The sequence below is a fragment of the Myxine glutinosa genome, chromosome 13, assembly GCF_964187855.1.
Source record: "Myxine glutinosa chromosome 13, kmMyxGlut1.1, whole genome shotgun sequence".
NCBI lineage: Eukaryota > Metazoa > Chordata > Myxini > Myxiniformes > Myxinidae > Myxine > Myxine glutinosa.
This window is the reverse complement of record NC_136273.1, coordinates 77,548,278-77,566,888: the sequence shown is the minus strand read 5'-3', so window position 1 is coordinate 77,566,888 and position 18,611 is coordinate 77,548,278. Positions and strand designations below refer to the sequence as shown.

The following is an 18,611-nucleotide window of genomic DNA, read 5'->3' as shown; positions in this document are numbered from 1 at the left end:
TGAAGGTGGACAGAGGTTGCGTTTTCACATCTGTCTGGGAACAGGATATCTCAAAAAGTTGTGCATGGAATCGGTGGAAATTTGGTGTAGAGGTTCGGGCGTGTGACAAGGATGAAATGTTTAGATATTGGTGAAGATCCGGATCCGGATATCAGAATTTGTATGTGTTTCTTCACCATTGAGAGATGGGGCCAAAAATGATATCTGGCATGGTATCTCAAAAAGTTGTGCATGGAATCGGTGGAAATTTGGTGTAGAGGTTCGGGCGTGTGACAAGGATGAAATGTTTAGATATTGGTGAAGATCCGGATCCGGATATTAGAATTTGTATGTGTTTCTTCACCATTGAGAGATGGGGCCAAAAATGATATCTAGCATGGTATCTCAAAAAGTTGTGCATGGATTCGGATGAAACTTGGTGGATGAGTTGATTCGGTGACGAGAACAAGTCAATTGGATATTGGTTCAGGTAACGAATCCAGATCCGGCACATCAGTCGGATACAAAATGTAAATTGTTCAGCCTGACTGAGGCATGCGCTCTACCGAGTGCGTTGTAATAGTTTCTTGTAATGTGAGCAAGTTGTTGTTGTTGTATTGTAGTTTCTGGGAAAAGTCCTTTTGGGGACGTGTGTACTTGGTAATGAGCTTGTTGCATTTGTAGCAAGGGCGGATCCCCTTATACCCTTAAGGTTACTCAAAGGAATTTTTCGAAGATGCTTCAGAAAAGCGTCATTTTATCGTTCTGGAACATTTCGATTGGCTTGAGACATTCGAATGATCATTTGTTTCCGTTCCTGGTAGCAGGTGATGCCGTTGTTTTCAAACACACCGACAACCCCTCCCCCTCTCACCCATAAATTGCCAACGCACTTAATCATACTGCTGACGACTATCTATCTATAATTCCAGTAATCTCTGTACGTTTGTACGTTTGTACGTCTGTACGTCTGTACGTGACCGCTGTTTCTCGACAACTACCGGTCCGATATACTTGAAACTTGCCAGGTATATTGCTGGGGACCCGAGGATGTGCCTTTTCAAGGTTTGAAATTAATCGGACAAGTACTTACCGAGCTATGGCGATTTAGCCGTTCGCCGTTCGCTTTGCCGTTGCGAATGGACCAAACCATTCATGTAAATAGAGGGGGGGGGGGGGGGGTTCTGTGGTCGTTCGCTTTGGCTTTGCGAATGGACCAAACCATTCATGTAAATAGAGGGGGGGGGGGGGGGGGGTTCTGTGGTCGTTCGCTTTGGCTTTGCGAATGGACCAAACCATTCATGTAAATAGAGGGGGGGGGGGGGGGTTCTGTGGTCGTTGCGAATGGACCAAACCATTGTTTTTTTTTTGCAGTTTTTTTTTTTTTTGCAGTTTTTTTTTTTTTTGCAGTTTTTTTTTTTTTGCAAGGAACGGGCACCCACGTACGGGCACGTCCTAGCTTATATATAGTACGGGCATGCCCTAGTACTGATAACATCAGATGAACTCGTGATTTTCATGAATGTTACTTGAAGTTTCATGGTTGCCAGTTTCATCAGCAGCCCCGATCATACGTTGAGATTCATCCTCCTACACAGACTGCCGCAGTCCATTGACATTGATAGTAGATCGAAGCTGCTGCATCTGCATCTACTCCAATCTGACTTTCCTCCTATTTGCTTGTGTACCGCTGCTGCTAATATTGTATGGTGTCATCTATGTATTACGTATGCAAGTAAGGTGTATATTTCACCTATCCTGTTGTCTTCAAGCAGGCCCCTTCTAAACCGTCCACACTGCCATAATCCTCCTTTATATATCCTATATTTTCACTTCTCATTTTATAATAATTATTCCATCCCTGCACTCACCATACACACATTTTAGCATGCCATCAAACTGGGACTCTACATGCCAGCAATTATAAATCCAGCACCATGTGCAATAAATTGTACTGTGCACTTGTGCGGATATTTTAAAAATTCTACGGAAAGCAATTTTTTTTTTTTTAAATGAAGCAAACCCTATATATAACCCTGTATTACCCACAAAATAGCCAAACCCTATATTACCCCCCAAAAGGTGGCTTTTTAAAAATTCACCATCTATTATGTTATAAGCTGGCAGTATGGTTTGAATCCCAAGGTGTTTCATCAATGTGCTGCCCCTCGGACGGATGGATATTAAGCTGGACGTCCTGTCTGCCGGGATTAGTTGGTGGACGTGAAAGACCCCACGGTGTCCTTAGTGAAGAGTCGGCGAACTATCGCCGGCACCATGAACCAATTCCAAATTCCTGCCCTAAATACTGCTGGGAAGGCAATGGCAAACCACCCAGTGTAACCTTTGCCAAGAAACTGCTCAGGCAGCACCAACATCCTGTAACAAAGTATATGGTGCATCAGAATATAGATAATGCGATGGTGTTTGTCCCACTATCAGTCGAGATTGCTATCCACTCTCTGAGTGTGCGTGTGTGGTGTAAGTAGTTTTTTGCTGAATCTTGAGAATTTCACTTGTATTAAAATGTACCTTATATACACCTTATATTATATTATATGTACCTTATATTCATTCATTCATTCATACACCGATATTTTATAACAATATATCTGTTTTTAAGAAAAGAGATCCCTAATAAAATAGCATCTTGCAGATGGAGCCATTAATGTAGAAGGTGGAAGAATTAATTAATTTGCCGGCAGGTATGTTCACAGAGTTTGATGCATGTTTGAAAGCTCGGATGAATTAAATGGAATTATAACTAAGGATATAATGGAGAAGATTGTCATGGGGCCCTCAAGGCTAACCCCCGCTCTAGCAGGGAAAATGGCCTTTAAATGCCTGTTGTTGTTTTGTTGTATAACCAAGCCCAGACATTTCACAGGGAGGAATGCTATTGGGATTAAGTAGATCTTTTGCTGATCCAAGAGGGGATGCATCTCCACCAAACAATCTACAAATAAGCTGTAAAGATGTGGCAGCAGAGTTGTTGTTTTAGTTTTTTTTCCCCCTCTTCCTTCGATATTTGTCACCTTTGGGTATTTTCAATCTGCCCCCTTCCTAATACGTGACATACCATTGTTAGTGCACCATGTTTCATGCATGTTTAGCAGATTTATTTGTTTTATTTTATGGGGAGTGGAATTTGACTGGTGCTTTTGAGACCAGTCATAGTTTATGGTGTAGGTCGTCTTCTTCTTTAACGGCCACAATTAGTCACATGTTCTTGTGGGTTTGGCCAGGGGAAGCTTGGCCTAAGTAGTTTGTGGTGTAGGTATTAGGTCATATTTTACCTTGTCCTTTAACTTTTGACAACCGTAGTGCACTCATAGTTTTGTTGTTGCATTAATAATTTGAAATGGTACTTTTAGAAAATATAGTATTGTGGCGGACACAAAAGCCGTGGTGACATCATTCGACGCACCAAGTGGGCGGTGGCCATGCCCGAGGGGTAGGCGTGGCCTCATGATATACACCGGGCGACCAGCCCGGAGCATTTCAGTGTTACAGTGTAGTCTTACAATAAAGACGTTTATATGTTACCGCTTGTCCGCTTCCTCCTTGCTCACAAGCAGCGCGCGTAACGCCGCGCTTTACTGGTGACCCTCGACGTTGGATCTGCTGTAGCGATCCTTCCGAACACGACGCCATTGCAATGGCCAACGACAAGGCAATGGCGATTAAACTTCCCGAATTTTGGGAGGCCCAGGCCGAAGTCTGGTTCGTTCAAGCCGAAGCCCAATTTCAGCTTCGGCGCCTCACCAACGACGACCTGCGCTACTGCCATGTCGTCGCCTCCCTCGGGCCCGGCACGGCCGCTCGAGTGGTGTCCGTCCTTCGCCACCCACCGGACGGCCACAAGTACGAGGCACTCAAGCGGCTACTCCTAGCCACGTTCGGCCTCACGGACGACGCACGGGCCGACCGCCTCCTGGATCTCCCCGAGCTCGGTGAGACGCGCCCGTCGGTCCGAATGGACCATATGCTGTCACTGTTGGGCGACGAAGCCCCCGGTTCGCTATTCCGGGCGCTTTTCCGGCGCCAACTTCCAGCGCAGGTTCGCCTCGCGTTGGCCGGGACCGAGCTAACGGAACCCCGAGCATTGGCCGCCAAGGCGGACAGGTACTTCGCCGCTACGGACACGCGGGCGAGCGTCGGCGTGGCCGTCACGGCCCTCGACGCTGATGTTCAGCAGCATGTTCCACAGCATCAGCTTCTACAGCGCGCTGATGTTCAGCAGCATGTTCCACAGCATCAGCTTCTACAGCGCGCTGATGTTCAGCAGCATGCTGATACGCACCTCGTGAACGCCGCCACGCCCCGCCCACCGCCGCGGCGAAAACGGCCACCGCGGGGAAACCCGCCAACTCCACCGGCCTGGCGGAGCCAGCCGCGCTCCTCCAGCTCCACCACCTGGTGCTGGTTCCACGCCAAGTTCGGCCACGAAGCTCGGCGGTGTCATCCGCAGTGCTCCTTCAACGGGTCGGGAAACGCCCGGGCCGGCGCTCAATAGTGGCGATGAGCGCCGGCCGTTCGAGCAGCCTGCTGTTCATAATGGACACCTTCTCCGGGCGCCGTTACCTGTGCGACACGGGAGCGCAGGTGAGTGTCATTCCCGCCGGCACGTCAGACAAGCACGCCGCGGGTGGGGGCCCCGCGCTGCTTGCCGTGAACGGGACGCCCATCCGTACGTACGGAAAACGCTGCCTCTCTCTGCGGTTTGGAGGGCAGGTTTTCCGATGGACGTTCGTCACCGCCGACGTGCCCATGGCACTGCTTGGCGCGGACTTCCTGTGCGCTAATGGGCTCCTGGTCGACGTCAAGCGCAGACGGCTTGTCCAGGCCGAGACGTTCAGCTCGCTCGCTTGTGCGTTGCCCAGCTCAACGAGCGGCTTGCCAAGCGGCTTGCCGAACGATTCGGTTCCGGCCACGTTGGTCTGTACGCTTCCGGCAGCGGACGCATTCACCCGCCTCCTCGCCGGCTTCCCGGCCCTCACGCGGCCCACCTTCTCGGCGGGGGCCGTCAAGCACGGGGTGGCCCATCACATCCCCACCGTCGGGCCACCGGTCTACGCCCGGGCACGCCGCCTCGAGCCGACGAAGCTGGCGGTGGCAAAAGCGGAGTTCGCTACCCTGGAGCGACTCGGCATCGTTCGGCGCTCAGAGAGCGCTTGGGCGTCGCCGCTGCACATCGTGCCGAAGCCCGGCGGGGGATGGCGACCGTGCGGGGACTATCGCCGTCTCAATGACGCCACGACTCCCGACCGCTACCCCGTCCCCCACATTCAGGACTTTTCCGCCCGTTTGGCGGGCAGGTCCTTCTTCTCGAAGGTGGACCTCATACGCGGCTACCATCAGGCCCCCGTCAGGCCGGAGGACGTCCCGAAGACGGCGGTCATCACGCCATTCAGACTCTTCGAGTTCCTGCGCATGCCCTTCGGTCTGAAGAATGCGGCTCAGGCGTTCCAGCGACTGATGGACAGCGTCCTGCGCGACTTGGATTTTGTCTACGTCTACCTGGACGATATCCTCGTCGCCAGCGCGTCCCGCGAAGAGCACCTACACCACCTCCGCACGCTTTTCGAACGCCTGGGCCAGCATGGCCTGATTGTGAACCCCGCAAAGTGCCGGTTCGGCGCCGCCACAATCGATTTTCTGGGGCACCGTGTCACCAGGCACGGAGCCGTCCCCCTGCCGGCCAAGGTGGAGGCGGTGAAGGGGTTTCCGCGCCCCCGCACGATCAGAGGGCTGCAGGAGTTCCTGGGCATGGTGAACTTTTACCATCGGTTCCTGCCCCGTATCGCCCAGCTCCTGCGCCCCCTGCACGAAGCTCTCCGAGGTAAGCCGGGCAAAGGCGACGTTACCTGGACCGAGCAGATGGACACGGCGTTCACGGGCGCGAAGCTCGCCTTGGCTAACGCCACCATGCTCGCGCACCCGGCGCCCGATGCACCGATCGCCCTCACCACCGATGCCTCGGACTACGCGGTGGGCGCGGTGCACGAGCAATGGGTGCATGGAGCTTGGCAACCGCTGGTGTTCTTTAGCCGGCAGCTTCGCCCGCCCGAACGCCGTTACAGTACCTTCGACCGCGAGTTGCTCGGACTTCACTTGGCGGTCAGGCACTTCCGCCATCTGCTCGAGGGCCGGGCGTTCACTGCCTTCGTCGACCACAAGCCGCTGATCTTCGCGATGGGCAAGGTCACCGAGCCGTGGTCGGCCCGGCAGCAGCGTCACCTCTCGGCCGTGTCCGAGTACACGACGGACATCCAGCACGTCGCGGGGAAGGACAACCCGGTGGCGGATTGCCTTTCCCGGGCCGTCGCCCACGCAGTCCACCTCGGCATCGACTATGCCCGGATGGCAGCGGACCAGGCCGCTGACCCCGACGTCCAGGCCTTGCGGACCGCCGTCACGGGCCGCCGCGTCACCGAGGTGCCGTTCGACGGCGCGGGCGTGGCCCTCTTGTGCGACGTCTCCCTCGGGCGTCCTCGCCCCATCGTGCCCGCGGGCTGGCAGCGCCAGGTGTTTGACGCCATCCACGGCCTGTCCCACCCGGGCGCGAGGGCCTCCCAAAGGCTGATCGCCGACAAGTTCGTCTGGCATGGCCTCCGGAAGGCCGTCCGCGGCTGGGCCAGGACGTGCCTCGCGTGCCAGCGCGCCAAGGTGCACCGGCACACCCAGGCCCCGTTGGCCCCGTTCACGGTGCCGGAACGCCGGTTTGACCACGTCCACGTGGACCTGGTGGGACCTCTGCCCCCCTCGCGGGGTTTCACCTACGTCCTCACCATGGTGGACCGCACCACCCGGTGGCCGGAGGCCGTGCCCTTGGCGTCGACAACGGCGGCCGATGTCGTGCAGGCTTTCATCGCCACCTGGGTCGCCCGGTTCGGCGCCCCCTCAGACATCTCATCCGACCGCGGCCCCCAGTTCACCTCGGAGCTCTGGGGGGCGGTTGCGCAGGGGCTCGGGGTCCGGCTGCACCGAACCACGGCCTACCACCCCCAGGCTAACGGCCTGTGTGAGCGATTTCACCGCTCATTGAAGGCCGCGCTCCGGGCCACCCTCCGCGACGGCGGCTGGGTCGACAGGCTCCCCTGGGTCCTGCTGGGCCTCCGGACGGCGCCCAAGGAGGACCTGCGCGCATCCGCGGCGGAGTTGGTCTTCGGGCAACCGCTGCGGGTGCCGGGCGAGTTCCTCCCCGACTCCACAGCACCATGGTCCGCGGCACAGCAGCGCTCCGCTCTGCAAGAGACCGCCCAGAGGTTCGCCCCGGTGCCAACGGCATGCCACGGGCACCCACCGACGCACGTCGCCCCGGAGCTTCGCACGGCGGAGTACGTCTTCGTCCGCCACGATGCCCATCGGACACCACTGCGCCCCCGTACGACGGGCCTTTCCGCGTGCTGGAGACCGGGGCGAAGCACTTCACCCTGGACATCGGCGGTACTCCTGACCGCGTTTCGGTAGACCGCCTCAAGCCGGCCCACCTCGATGTGGACCATCCACCGCCAGTGGCCCGACCCCCACGTCGGGGCCGCCCTCCTGCGGGCGGACCCCCGGCACCGCCCAGCCCCGCCGCCACGCCGCCCCCCGGTCCTGCACCCATCCCAGGGGCAGCCAGGGGCATCCCACCTGGCATCCCTGCACCCCGGACGCCGCCGATCGCCAGGGGGCGCTTCGGCCGGGTCATTCGTCTGCCCCGCAAACTGGCCCTCCAGGTGCGCGGGAATTCTGGGGGGGCGCGTGTGGCGGACACAAAAGCCCACTGGCGTGGTGACATCATTCCACGCACCAAGTGGGCGGTGGCCACGCCCGAGGGGTAGGCGTGGCCTCATGATATACACCGGGCGACCAGCCCGGAGCATTTCAGTGTTACAGTGTAGTCTTACAATAAAGACGTTTATATGTTACCGCTTGTCCGCTTCCTCCTTGCTCACAAGCAGCGCGCGTAACGCCGCGCTTTAGTATGACATATGACCCTTCAACTCATGTACACCCATTTCTGTGTTCTGATTCTCAGAATATTACCACCGTCTTGTCACTTACAGATCAGATAGAAGAAGCGAAAAAAGCGCTACAGAGAAAAGCAACCCGCGGAAGGAGGGCTGCAAGTGGTACGAGTATTAATATTGCACAAATTAAATTTTTATTGTTGTTTTTGGAATACTACTTCACCTGTGCTATCTGGCCTGGGTTCGAATGTTGACCCAGCTATAAACTGGCACCATGGTATTTTGCAGGGCAAGCGGAGGTATTTGTGTGTGTGTGCCGTCCTTCAGAAGGACGCTAAGCGAGACAACCCGTCTGCCCGGGAATAACGCTCGGGGACTTTTTGTGTTTGTCACCGGTGCCGTTTCGGATTGCTTTCACACAAATGGTGCATTTCTTAGATTTGTTTTATAATTCCTATTTCCATTTTTTTGTGTTTATTACCTCCACCTTTTTTGCAAGGTGGGTGGAGATTGTTTTCACTCTTGTCTGCCGGTTTGTTTGTTTGTTTGTCTGTGAACAGGATATCTCAAACAGTTATGGACTGATTTGGACAAAACCTGGTGCTCAGGTTTAAGTGATTCTTCCCCACTGAGAAAAATAGGGCCACAAATGAAATATAGCACGACGTATCAAAACGTCATGGACGGGTTCGGACAAAACTTGGTTCATGAGTTGATTTAGGTGACAAGAACAGGTGAATTTGATTTTGGTTCAGATCTGGATCCAGAAAAGCCTATCGTCGGGATCCGAAACATCAACTGTTCAGCCTGGTGGAGGTATGCACCCTACCGAGTGCTGTTCCAGTTTCTGTATGTGTTACAGTTAGTTATTTGAATAACATTGGCTTTTCTTCAGTCCCCACTGACATGTCTGGTTAAAGCTTGATCGTTCCTTTTTCCATTGCGTTGATTTTCATTACCGCCGCCACCGAAGGTGGGTGGAGGTTATGTTTTCACCCCTGTCTGTTGTTTGTTTGTCTGTGAATAAGATATCTCAAAAAGTTGTGGACGGATTCGGGCGAAATTTGGCAGAGAGGTTGGGTATGTGACAAGGACGAAATGATTAGATTTTGGTGAAGATCTGGATCCGGATCCGGCTAGTAGGATCTTTAAGTGATTCTTCACCATTGAGAGATAGGGCCAAAAACGATAAATAGCACGATATATCAAAAAGTTGTGGACAGATTTGGACGAAACTTGGTGGACATGTTGTGTGTGTGACGAGGACTAATCGATTCGATTTTTGGTGAAGATCTGAATATGGATTCGGACACGATAATTTTTAATTTTTTAAGTGATTCTTCACCATTGAGAGATCGGGCGAAAAGCGATATATAACATGATATTTAAAAAAGTTTTTTTTTTTTTTTTTTGTATACAAGATCGAGGCTCGTGAAAGAGCGAACATTAATCACACAGAAAGACAAACCGACACATAAAACATATAACATAGGGAGCGGTAGACAAGATGGGGAGAGAGGGGGAAGGACACAAACACAACATTTGAGAGCAGGGACCGAGAGACATGGAGACATCGAGAGATCTGAGAGAGGGCGAGGGCTTTGGGGGGGGGGGGGGCGTGGGAAGGGGGCGGTGGGAGAGGTATAAAACATATGGACACTGCCAGGACTTCCAGGAAAGAAGTTGGAATTTCAAACAAGGTGGATCTGGGGTGAATTAGCGGGGGTAGAAAAGATCAAGGTTTTGGATGGGGGAAGATAAGAGATGGTGGTGAACAGCTGTTTTAAAGACCTGGAGGGAGGAGTGGGATTGAAGGGAGTGAGGGAGTTTGTTCCAGAGGCGGGAGAAAAGAGGAATGAAAGAGTGAAGGTGAGCAGAGAGCCGAGATTTCGGCAGTTTAACCATCAGAGGGTTGCTGGCAGATCTTGTGCGACCTGTAGGAATATTTGGGGGACAGAGCACAGAGAGAGCTGGGGGTGCAAGGCCGGAGAGGAGTCGGTAGAAGACAGAAAGACCACCTACCTGCCTGCGGTGAGTGAGTGAAAGGCCCTCAGACGAGTGGACGAGTGGACTTATGGACGAGTTATGAATAAACTTGGTGGATGAGTTGGGCAGGTGACAAGAACAAGCCAATTTGGAGATCTTGGAGATCTCGCGAGATCTTGCGGGGGAAGTCACGGTTTTTCGAAGCTGTCCACGATCTTCACGCACGCTCGAAGTTAAGTAATAAAATTGTTCACAATTGTATTTTCGTCGAAACTGTATTTATCTTACGTGTGTGTACCTACAGTGCGTCCCTTGGAAGATTATTGTGTTAATCTTTCATACCTGTATAGAGTGGTCGGGTATTTTGTGCTGCAATATATTGCGGCCTTGTTCTTTAAGCTTCCTACCTGGAGGCTTTGTTTTCTCTCAGCGGTCGATTGTGGTCCTGCTACTCTCATTCTCAGTTTTTTCCCAGTCTTTTCACGCCATACTTCCATGTTTAAAATCTTAACTCAAAAAAACCAAAAACATTTCCTTCTTTGTTCTTTTCGTTAGTTCGTTCTTCGACCATGTGTTTCACCCACATTTTCACGCCATTCCCCAGATCTGTTTTGCCCTCTTCTTTTTGCTGACATATTTTGCCCTGTTCACGTGACTCGTGGTTGTCCCTCTGGGCTCCCTCTCACCGTTGGTTTTTTTTGTGAATATTAGATTGTTCTTCATGGTTCTGTTTAAATGTTTAAACTTTCCCCTGCAGTGTTTTATTCAGTTGTGCTGTTTTTCTTCCTATTTAAAAGGCTCTTTTCAATTTCCTCTCTAACTCATTCTACTTCAAAAAAAAATTCAATCTCTTATAATTCTTCCTCACTACATGCTCTAAATTCACATTCATTCCACCCCTCCTCTATCGTTCTTAAACGGATCGCTAACTTGAAAATCACAATAAACCCAATTTGTTATAAATGTTCATCTTTCATTAATCATCCACTTTCTAAACTCCCCCCTTGCCCCTCCCCTCCAATCTCCCCCCTTGCCCCTCCCCTCCTAAACTCCCCCCTAACCCCTCCCCTTCAAAACTCCCCTCCAACCCTTCCCCTTCAAATCTCCCCCCCTCCCATCCCTCTCCAATTCTCCCCCCTCCCACCTCCTTCTCAAAGCTGCCTCCTCCCCACTTCATCTCCCTTCTATCTCATACCTCCACCTCCCACAACCTTTACTTTCCTCTGCCACCCCTCAAATAACCCCTCACTGTGCCTCATCCCATCACCATCAAACCTTTCATTCTCATCGTTCCCTTTCTTGTAACTCTTCTGTAATCTCTGACACATTATCAACTACTCTTCCTACCTCCCCCTCTCATCCTTCATCTGCCCCTACCCCTCCCCTCCCCTCTCCTGCACCCGATGCTCCCCCTCTCTCCTCATTGACGATATGGACCTCAAACATCCGGGGCCTTCGCTCAAACCTGATTGATCTCTCCATTCAGGTTGCTTCTGACAATCCAGACTTGATCTGCTTAACAGAAACTTTCCTCCTTCAAGATGTCTCTGATTCCTTAATATCTCTTCCTGGTTACTCCCTCCTCCGGTATGATAGACCTGAGCCTCGTCCTGGTGGTGGGGTTGCTATCTTTTTCAAAAACTCTCGTCCTCACTCTCCTTGCACTGCCCTCCCTCCACCCCATCCCCAGGAGTACCTCTGACTACGGCTTCCTCTCCGCTCCCACCTTTTGTTCATATGTGTTCTGTACCGTCCTCCAAACAGTGATGACTCCATTTACATGTCGCTGTCTGACAACATGGACCAACTTCTATCAACTCATCCCAACTCTCTCTTCCTCATGTGTGGCGACTTCAACTGTCATCATGCCAGCTGGCTGGGTGTGGGTTCCTCTCTCACCAGCCATGGCACCTCAGCAAAGGACTTCTGTGACTCATTGGGACTGACACAATCTGTCAATTTCCCGACCCGGATCTCAGTCAATGGAGTATCTTCTCATCTGGACTTGGTTATGACAAATATGACAAAACTCAGATCGGCAGTCTGCAGCTTCCTCACTCTCTGCAGACCTAGACAAAATCACAGACTGGTCAAACAAGTGGAACATGTCTTTCAATCCTGACAAATCTCACACTCTTACTATGTCTCTCCGAAAAGACCGACTGGAAAACCCTCCCATCTACTTTCTCAACAATCCTCTCCAAGAAGTTCTGTCGCTCAAGCTTTTGGGTCCCACTATCTGCCATGATCTTTCTTGGGAAAACCACATTTCCAAGCTGGCCTCCAAAGCCAGTCGCCGACTGGGCATCCTCCGTCGTGCGAAGTCCTTCCTTGGCACACCTGAGCTCCTCACCACATACAAGGCTTTTATCTGCAGCTCAATGTAATACTGTTCTTCCCCCCTCTGGGCCGGTACTCCTGCGTCGCACCTAGCTCGGCTTCACGCTGTTGAAGCCAAAGCTTTTAGAATCATTGGAATCTCCTGCGATGAAGCTAACTCCGAGGGCCTTTCACTCACTCACCGCAGGCAGGTTGTGGTCTTTCTGTCTTCTACCGACTCCTCTCCGGCCTTGCTCCCCCAGCTCTCTCTGTCCATCATTCTGTGCTCTGTCCCCCATATATTCCTAGAGGTCGCACAAGATCTGCCAGCAACCCTCTTATGGTTAAACTGCCAAAATCTAGGCTCTCTGCTCACCTTCACTCTTTCATTCCCCTTTTCTCCCGCCTCTGGAACAAACTCCCCCACTCCCTTCAATCCCACTCCTCCCTCCAGGTCTTTAAAACAGCTGTTCACCTCCATCTCTTATCTTCCCCCATCCAAAACCTTGATCTTTTCTACCCCCGCTAATTCACCTCAGATACATTTTTTCGAAATTCCAACTTCTTTCCTGGAAGTCCTTGCAGTGTCCATATGTTTTATACCTCTCCCACCTCCCCCCAAGCCCTCTCCCTCCCAAAGTTCTCTCGATGTCCCTGCTCTCACATATTGTGTTTGTGTCCTTCCGCCTCTCTCCCCATCTTGTCTACCGCGCCCCTTATTTTGTGTTTTATGTGTCCGTTTGTGTCGGTTTGACTTTTTGTGTGATTAATGTCAGCTCTTTCACGAGCCTCGATCTTGTATACAAAAAAAAAATAATTAGATTTTGGTTCAGGTCCGAATCCAGATCCGGCCTATTAGTGGGATATAAAACTTAAACTGTTCAGCCTGGTGGAAGTATACGCTGTACCGAGTGCTGTTCTAGTTTTCATGTGTTATATACACAGCAGATGTTTGCACCAAATATTTTGGTTTCCGAACATGTTTTCTGGGGTTGGGGAAAAAAGGAAATTTTTGTGAGGAAATTGCAAATATTCGTTAGTTATTTGAAATTGTAATGTGCTAGAATTTCCTTATCCCTATTTTCCAATAACAATGGTGAAGTTTATGGTAAATTCAAACAAGTTGTGAAATTCGACAAGGGTTCTCCGCATTTTGTTCAAGCATAGTGGATCCCATCACACTCGGAAAAAAAACCTGATACTATGATTGAAGGCCGACACATGATTCTAAGACTTTCCACCATATCTTACTCGACTATTGTGTAAAAGAATCCTTCGATGATTGAAACTTTCCATCATACTTTCGGTCCGTAACCAGTAGTGTGGAGAAAGGCATCGTTCTATATATAATTTGAGAAGTGTTGTTTGTTTGTTTGATTTGTGTGCACTATTAAACCACAGGATGGAATGAGTTTAAAACTGATGGTAGTACTCGAGATGTGCCTGGAAAGGGTTAGACTCAAAATTTTTATCATCCCAGAAGTGGGAACATTACCAGAACGGAACTTCTTGATGGAATAGGTTAAAATGTGGTGGCTGTACTTGGGGTTGGGGAGTGAAGGTTGAGGAGGGAGGAGGTGCACGAGACGGTTTTAGGTGGTTAAAAAGTTAATAGTCCTGGTTGTTTTGGATGGTGGGAGGATCCCAACTCTCTCTTTGTAAATGTGTACCATATAGTGCCACTTGCTGGAAGTCTTATTAAACGTAAAAATACAATATGCTGCAGACATCAAAGATCACATGACTTTTAAAGTGACGTATAAATGCTAAACGAGACATTTTGCGCATGAGCCGTGTGTGGGTGTTTTCAGTGACTCGGTTTGGCTTGACGGGCACTTTAAACCCGCCGTCACTAGCATAAAATCTGTGATTCAAATCGTTTTTTCAACATAAATTTCAGGATTTAGATGAAAGAGTGGCAATTTCAAAATGGTTAACCATAATTGTTCTGTTCCTGAATTCAAATCGGACTCGATGTAATGATGAATTTTCTCAACCGAATGTCGGGAGAGGTTTGCTAACCAGCGTGGGTAAGAAAATGAGGCAAATTTTAGCTCAACGGGAACATAGTTCCGGGGAGCTTATGGGATGGCGCGTCGTCAGTCGGTCAATCCATTAAAAAAAACTTGCAGTTTTCTCCAAAATGCTAATGGGATTGTAACCAAACTTATGTTGAAACTCTAGTTTGTTCACGGCAATAAAAGGGTGGGGTTTAATGGGGTCTACCGGGGGTCAAAGTGGGTCCAGATTTCACCCCTTCTCCTCCCCCCAAAATAGATATTTGCTTTAAGTCTGAAGCTACACATGCGATTTTGATGAAACTTGACCACAACCCTCATCACCCATGATGTACAAAGTTTGTTCATGGCATTAAAAAAATTGGGGTCTAAGGGGATCTCCTGGGGTTCAAAGTTGGTCCATGTTTGACCACCCTCCCTCCTCCCCCCTCCTCCCCCCTTCCAAATAGACATTTGCTTTCTTCTCTGAAACTACACACAATTTGGATGAAACTTGATCACAACCTTTGTCACCCATGATGTACCGAAGTTTATTAATGACATTGAAAAAAAATCTGGCTCTAAGGGGGTATATGAGGGGGTTGCCCCACAAAATATGTATTTGCTTTCTTTTCCGAAACTACACACATAATTTCGATGAAACTTCACCACAACCTTCATCACGCAAGATGCACCAAAGTTTGGTAATGGCATAAAAAATCAGGGTCTAATGGGGTGTGCAGGGCGTTTGACCCATCCTGCCCCCCTTCCCCCCCAAAAAAGGTATTTCCTCTTTTCTCCGGAACTACACACACTATCTCGACGAAACTTCATTGCAACCTTCATTACCCATGATCTACCAAAGTTTGTTCAAGGTGTAAAAAATAATCGGGCCCAAAGGGCATCTATAGCGAGCGTAATGTGTACTGAAGAAGTCGATGTGGCTGCTCGAGTCAGACAGTAAAATAAACATGACGATCCATTCACTGGGGTAAAAAGCTGCAGCCTTTCTCTGTGGTTCCATGGCTATATCAGTGAAAACCCAATAAGCATATTTATCACAGAAATTATTGGTGCAAAGGTCCAGATATCTACCCTAACCCTTTCCAACTGAAGAAGTCAAAAATTTTCCTCTGAAGTGGAAAAGATCCCAATTAATTAGTTTACCACAAATAATTTACCACAATTGGAAGCCATCCAGGGTTCAGTGATTATCTTGCAAAGAACTCCCAGAACAGAAATATGAGACAAACCAAACTTCACAACTGAGTTCTTGAATCGTGATACTTTCCCGAAATGTAGGTGGATACTCTGAGTCATCAGGGGACTCTGTTCCACCTTCTGAAACCCACAACTGGAGATTACAACCAACAGAATATGTTATTCAACCAAACACGAAGAGCACCCTGTAACACTGCACTGAAATTGTTTATATATAACCAGCAGGAGTAGCCGGCGTTGCCCGATGATGTTCTAATCCTGTTGCCATTTTAAAGAAAGCACAACCAATTAAAGGGTTTGTATAAAAAAAAACCTGTGAAGGATCAAACAGTCGAACAATTCATTCAATCAAGGATTATGCAGGCCTTGTGTGATCAGATGAATATTGTTGCGGTTTTGAGATTGTAAATATGACATCATTAAAGGTTAAAGGTTTGCCCCCCATAGTTAGTCCACAAGAAACACGTAGGCCCACGTAGAGTATTAGTTATGTCATAGTATGTGTAAGAGTAGGCCACTGTCCCTGGTAATATCTGCGTTGTGTAAAGAAATGAGCTTAGGTCCTTTTCATTTTGCGGCCACCCTCTAATTACATCTATGGGCAAACTCAATCCCGTGCCCCATTTTGGCTGATCCCTCCGTGTGTGGCGCTTTGGCTGCCAGCAGCGTTCGCTGCCCTTAGTTCGCTCCAACTAGTCAAATGACACAAGGTAGGTCTGGAAAGAGGGAGGAGCGCGGGGTCGGGGTGTGGCCGCGACAAGCAGCACATCAGAGGCGGTGAAGGTAAGAGCAACAGCCAACCAGGGCTCGGAGGGCATGGCGTGATAGGGCGTGGCAAGACGCGTCTAGTACGTTCCAGAGGGTTCCGAGGGCGTGGCAATAAAAACCCTTGGCGCAAGGCCCCCACCTCAGTTATGAGATGAGAAGGGATGCGTGGTGTTGATGAGTTATGAGAAGGGAGAGGCAGGCGCTCGAGTTGAGAGAGAACTGTGTTGGAGAGAACTGATCCGGAGCACTCGCGTGAGGAGAACTCAGAGGAGCGGCGTGCACACGACAGTGTCGAGAGCCCTTGATTGAGAAGCGTGTATTGAACTATTCGCTTATTACGTACGCGGCCGCAGCCACAAGTGTAACCGCCAAAGCCAGCCCTACCGTTCGCCCTGTAATAATCCCGTGCGCGAAAACGACACGTGGAGAGCTCCTGCCATCTTTATCCATCTTCTTCGCGGTGCGAGTTGGGGACCGGAGGAAGAGCTGCCCGGACGCCATTCCTGGACATGCTGACCTGTTCATCTGCAATCCCCGTGTGAGTGTCTGTGTGTGAACGGGCCCGTTTGTCCAGGGAATAAGCTAAGACTGTACTTAAGGCTGCACTGTGTTTTCTTCTTCTTCTGATTATTGTATAAAGTGTAAATAAATCGTGTTATTCCTTTCTTCCAAATTCGACCGTTTCAGTGATTTCCTCCATTGGGTAAGCATGGCACGATTAAGAACCGCTCGGAAAGGGATCTAGTCATTGATAACGGCTCGGGTCACGGGTTCGCTACCGCTGGGCGTATACACCAACACCCGTGATTCGGGCGGGGTTTATTTCCTCGTCTCTGGGCAGTGCGAGTAATTAGGTATTAGTGATTAGTCCTACGACCCTATTTCGCGCTGTCCGGGGAGGACATCATCGGTCCCGGGTCCCATCGGCTAGTCAAAGACAAGGGGACTAATTCCCCCTTGGTAAGGGGAAAAGGCCGGCGCTGAGATCCGCAACAATATTTTTGGAGGGAGGGACGGTGGGGGTAGATTAACACAGGTAAACATAGTTGAGAAAGGCCATTCTGTTGCACTTTCTGAGCCTTCTTTGATATGACCTTGAGTTGGTTCTGCTTGTGTTGTGTCCACTATGGGGTTCTCACTTCTTCTTTTTTTAACCAATTTTTCTCAACAAAAACTGCTCTTCAATCTTGAAATAGCCTCCGTCCATCCATTCAAGTGTGCAGGATCTGCTGGTTCCATTATTCATGTGGTGCTGCAATGTTTGATGCAGTACCCCAAAGAGTAGGCAATACATGGAATTTGGTCAGCGTCACAGTTGCTTACCCTTTCTCATATACTATCGTGGGTGAGTTTTTTAAAGCGCCGTGGCCGTAGGCCAAATGTCGTAGCCGTAGGCCAAATGCGTGAGTATTGTGTTGGTCCCGTCTGTGTTTTCTCTGTTTGTCAGCAGAACGACTGGAAAATGATGGCAGCTAGAATTGCCAAATTTGGCACACCGCTTCATATTGTGAGCATCTTAGACAAGTTCAACTTTAACCTTGCAAGCAGAAAATATGAAATAGAAATTAGTGCAGGACTATATTTACTCACGCCGTGACCATGCGACAGTAAAGGTTAGCACCATCTTGGGAGGTATTGCTCAAAGAAAAAACAATGGTGCGAGTCAGCACCTCCATCGAGTACGTTCTAGTTGACGTTGTATGATGATGATGCCTCGATGCAGAAGCTCATGTCCAAGATGATACCGCAATGCAAGACCGCCACTGGCTCAGAATGTAATGCTGTAAAAATGCTGGCTCAGATACTGCTCCCGAATGAGAGTTGTTAGCTTAGGTGAATCTCTTTTATTGAAAATTTAACTCAGAGTAGGTAAATCAGGTTGAGTTGTTGTTGTTGTTGTTGTTGTTGTTGTCATTTTAAAACACAAACTCAGACGAGATAAACATGGCCTATGCAGAATTCCCGAGTGCAGACATTCATTACAACTACACCACCTCTGTCAGGTCTTCCAGATCTTTGTTGGTGCAGAATGAGTGAATGGTTCGAGATTTGCATTTATTTACTTTATTGAGTACTAGTCAGGGCCCTCAGGGATATTTTGGTTCAAATTCTTCCAAAAGCATCAAATTTGGCGCAGATGTTGCCCATGCCATACTCTTTCGATTTTTGACGGGTGCCAAGGGCGGTATGATCCGGGGACCATACCGGTCCATCCCGCCATGTCACCTGACCTATGACGTCATAATTAGGATATGCATCCAATCACATGGCGTACTATAAGTGGTCAAAGTTCAAAATGAATCGATCGAAAAATGAAGGCAGGGATCCATTTTTAAGGTTTTCATAAAATCCAATATGGCCGCCAGGTCACATGACCTATGAC

General features: G+C 49.9%; 1 protein-coding gene across 3 annotated transcripts in view; it reads left to right on the top strand.

Moving 5' to 3' along the window:
- Positions 1-18,611, top strand: part of LOC137439033 (zinc finger protein 40) — a 138,382-nt gene that overhangs the window by 71,591 nt on the left and 48,180 nt on the right. For all 3 annotated transcript variants that reach the window (XM_068134624.2, XM_068134622.2, XM_068134623.2), the window contains one exon: positions 8,034-8,099. In XM_068134624.2, the coding sequence (XP_067990725.2) occupies positions 8,034-8,099 (66 nt within the window). The remainder of the gene's footprint in view (positions 1-8,033; positions 8,100-18,611) is intronic.